The sequence below is a fragment of the Gastrolobium bilobum genome, unplaced genomic scaffold, assembly GCF_033153095.1.
Source record: "Gastrolobium bilobum isolate Gb01-03AN ecotype WA unplaced genomic scaffold, APGP_CSIRO_Gbil_v1 utg1090, whole genome shotgun sequence".
Lineage (NCBI taxonomy): Eukaryota > Viridiplantae > Streptophyta > Magnoliopsida > Fabales > Fabaceae > Gastrolobium > Gastrolobium bilobum.
Genome location: NW_026899797.1, coordinates 285,163 through 287,762, shown reverse-complemented (window position 1 = coordinate 287,762; position 2,600 = coordinate 285,163). Strand labels below are relative to the sequence as shown.

The 2,600-nt window shown below is 35.8% G+C and overlaps 1 protein-coding gene across 1 annotated transcript; it reads left to right on the top strand.

The window, feature by feature from the left end:
• The first annotated feature begins 1,801 nt into the window (after positions 1 to 1,801).
• Positions 1,802 to 2,600, top strand: LOC133293566 (uncharacterized protein At4g04775-like). Its single transcript, XM_061492157.1, has 3 exons — positions 1,802 to 1,954; positions 2,023 to 2,415; positions 2,538 to 2,600. Exons 1-3 carry the CDS (start codon positions 1,802 to 1,804, stop codon positions 2,598 to 2,600), a joined length of 609 nt encoding a protein of 202 aa, XP_061348141.1.

Genomic DNA, 2,600 nt, shown 5'->3' with positions numbered 1-2,600 from the left:
AATCGAAACAGAATCCTTATTTCCAATTGACAACCCTCTCTAAGCGATCGCTTAGCATTTGATCAAAGACGATGCTTCTACTCATACAATCGCAGAGTATCAGCCCGCTTGATTTAAGGTCATAGGGTCAATCAACCTAATCATCAAATCTGATGATTAACCTTTTTCCATAATCGCAATCGCGAACCTCAGATTGAATATCCACGATCGCACGATATCAATCTGAGTTTGGAAGGGAAACGAAACTGATTTGAAATAAACGCAGACCCTCAAGACTAATCCATGGAATCCATTACCCTTAGGTTGATTAAAAGGTTCTTAGCCTCGCATGGCTAAGGTAAACATAATTGAAATAAAAAGAAGAGGAAGAAAAAGATGAAGAACAGAATTGAATAAAAACTCAGAGAGAACTTTTCTGTTGTAAAAACTGACTGCTGAAGGGTTTCCTAGAGTCTCCTTTAAATAGCCGTCACGCAGGACGGCTAGGGTTTCACCGCTTCAGTCCAAACATAAAATAAAAGTTGAATAAAATAAAATAAAATAAAATAATAAAAAATGGCCTTGGGCCCTAAACACATTGGGTCCTAATGTGAATTACAAGTTCAAATGTCAAAATAAAATTCCAGCAAAACACGTCATCTTGAGATCAAGTTTCGATCATCTTCCCGTCCGAATTGGGCTTCAGTAGATGAAATAGAGATTGTAGCCCTATTTGTTAGCTGCAAAAAGAAACAAAAACGGAGTCAATCGGACATCTGTAGAGTGAGATATGGTCAAAATACGGAAGTAGTGTAAATCTGGAAAATTATGACGAAAATCAATTAAACCCAAGTAAAATCTAGAATTGTGAATTGACCCAAAACACCTTTATTTAATTCAAATAAATCATAAAAATACCAACCAAGAGTAATAAATAAGTGTAACAAAATATGAGTTATCAACTAACTGACTAATTTATTTTTGTAAGGGACTAAAGTGAGAACCGTGTTTTTTGTTAGGGACTCAAAAGGGTATTTACTCTATTTTCTTTTATCGAAAATCATGCTCTCCTGCCATACGAGAGCAAAAAAATTTTCCTACACAAATTCGTTTTTCGTGCCAATTAATTTTCTTTTTCTTTTATAATATAAAATGTGGGACTCATATTTAATTTGTCTCTACTTTTTTATCTCATGCTATCCTACAACATAAGAAAATATGAATCCTTCTTTTATATATATATATATATATATATATATATATATATATGAATATTTTAGGAGTGAATATAAGGAAAGAGATTAAAAGATAAGGAGAGAATATGGACATTTAATTATTTTCTTTTCTTTTGTTTTTAATGAATATTTGAATAAAAAAAAAGAGTAAATACCATTTTTCGTCCCTGACAATTTTCACGAGGCACAATTTAGTCCCCAACAATAAAAAAGGCTCAATTTAGTCCCTAATATTTGAAAAAAAGTGCAACGTTTGTCCTTCGGTTAGTTGGCAAGTGACGGCCCAACTAACGGAGCACAGGTGGACCGTTAGTTAGCTGAGTCACTAACGTCACGGCCAGCGTGGACGTAATACGACGTCATTGTGTAACATGCATTATATCTTGTTGGACTTTTGGACAGGTGACCCTTGCATCGAAAGGGTTAGTGACCCAATATGGTCCCTATCAAATTAAGAACCCTAAATCAACCATGAACAAAAAAAATCCCCAAAATCTTCCCACGTTGAAGACTGAAAATTAAGGAGAGAAGAAGTTATTTACTGGCTATTTTCTGGGGCGTAGGAGAAGATGAGTCTGTCATCTGGCATGGGGGGATTAAGTGGGAGTACGTCTTTTGGGTGTAGAACAACCTCACGGACTGGCGGTCGAAGGTGCAAATGTGGGAGACAAACTATCGTCTATACCTCCAAAACAGAGAGAAACCCAAATAGGGCATTCTTTGGGTGCCCTAATTTCAAGGTATACATTTGTAAATTGAAGTTAATTAAATTGTAATATTTGCTTACCGTGGTTTGCAATTTTGGCAGGATAAGAAGCCGTTTTGTGATTTTTTTAGACGGGTAGATGACGTATGTAATGAAAGGCTGGAGCTTGAAGATGGAAGAATACACAAGGTGGAGTTGGATGTTGCTGAAATGGATTTCAAGTTGAAGTATGTGGACATGATGATGAGTGAGCAATTGCAAGCTAAGATGAATGACCAAGGTGTTAAGATTAGTGAGCAAGAACTGAAGCTTAATGAGCAGGAAAGAAAGCTGAATGAGCTATACCTAAATATGGTGGAGGAGTTAGATAGGATGGACAAGGAAATTAGGCATGTTGGTAGGTCAGCTAGGGTCTTAGTTGCTGCTTGTGTAGGTGGGATGATGATTTGTATTTTTGTTGCAACTGTGGTAACAATGAAATATAGTGTACGAAATGTATGTTTTCTTCAATGAAATGTAATGACTTCTTCACACTTTGATGAGTAAATGTTAGAAGATGCTATTATTATATGGCAATGTAGTCTTGTATTTTGGTTGGAAAATGTGTTTTTGTGTAGACTGCTTTCTTTGCTCAAGCTTGCACTATATGTCAATGGCAATGGAACAAGGTCATGGATTAA

What these genes read in the sequence shown, in the direction of transcription:
- LOC133293566 (XM_061492157.1), top strand. Translation starts at nt 1,802, where the DNA reads ATGGGGGGATTAAGTGGGAGTACGTCTTTTGGGTGTAGAACAACCTCA. An exon ending in TTGGGTGCCCTAATTTCAAG is followed by an intron (nt 1,955 to 2,022) that starts GTATACATTTGT and finishes CAATTTTGGCAG; the next exon opens with GATAAGAAGCCGTTTTGTGA. An exon ending in TGAAATATAGTGTACGAAAT is followed by an intron (nt 2,416 to 2,537) that starts GTATGTTTTCTT and finishes GTTTTTGTGTAG; the next exon opens with ACTGCTTTCTTTGCTCAAGC.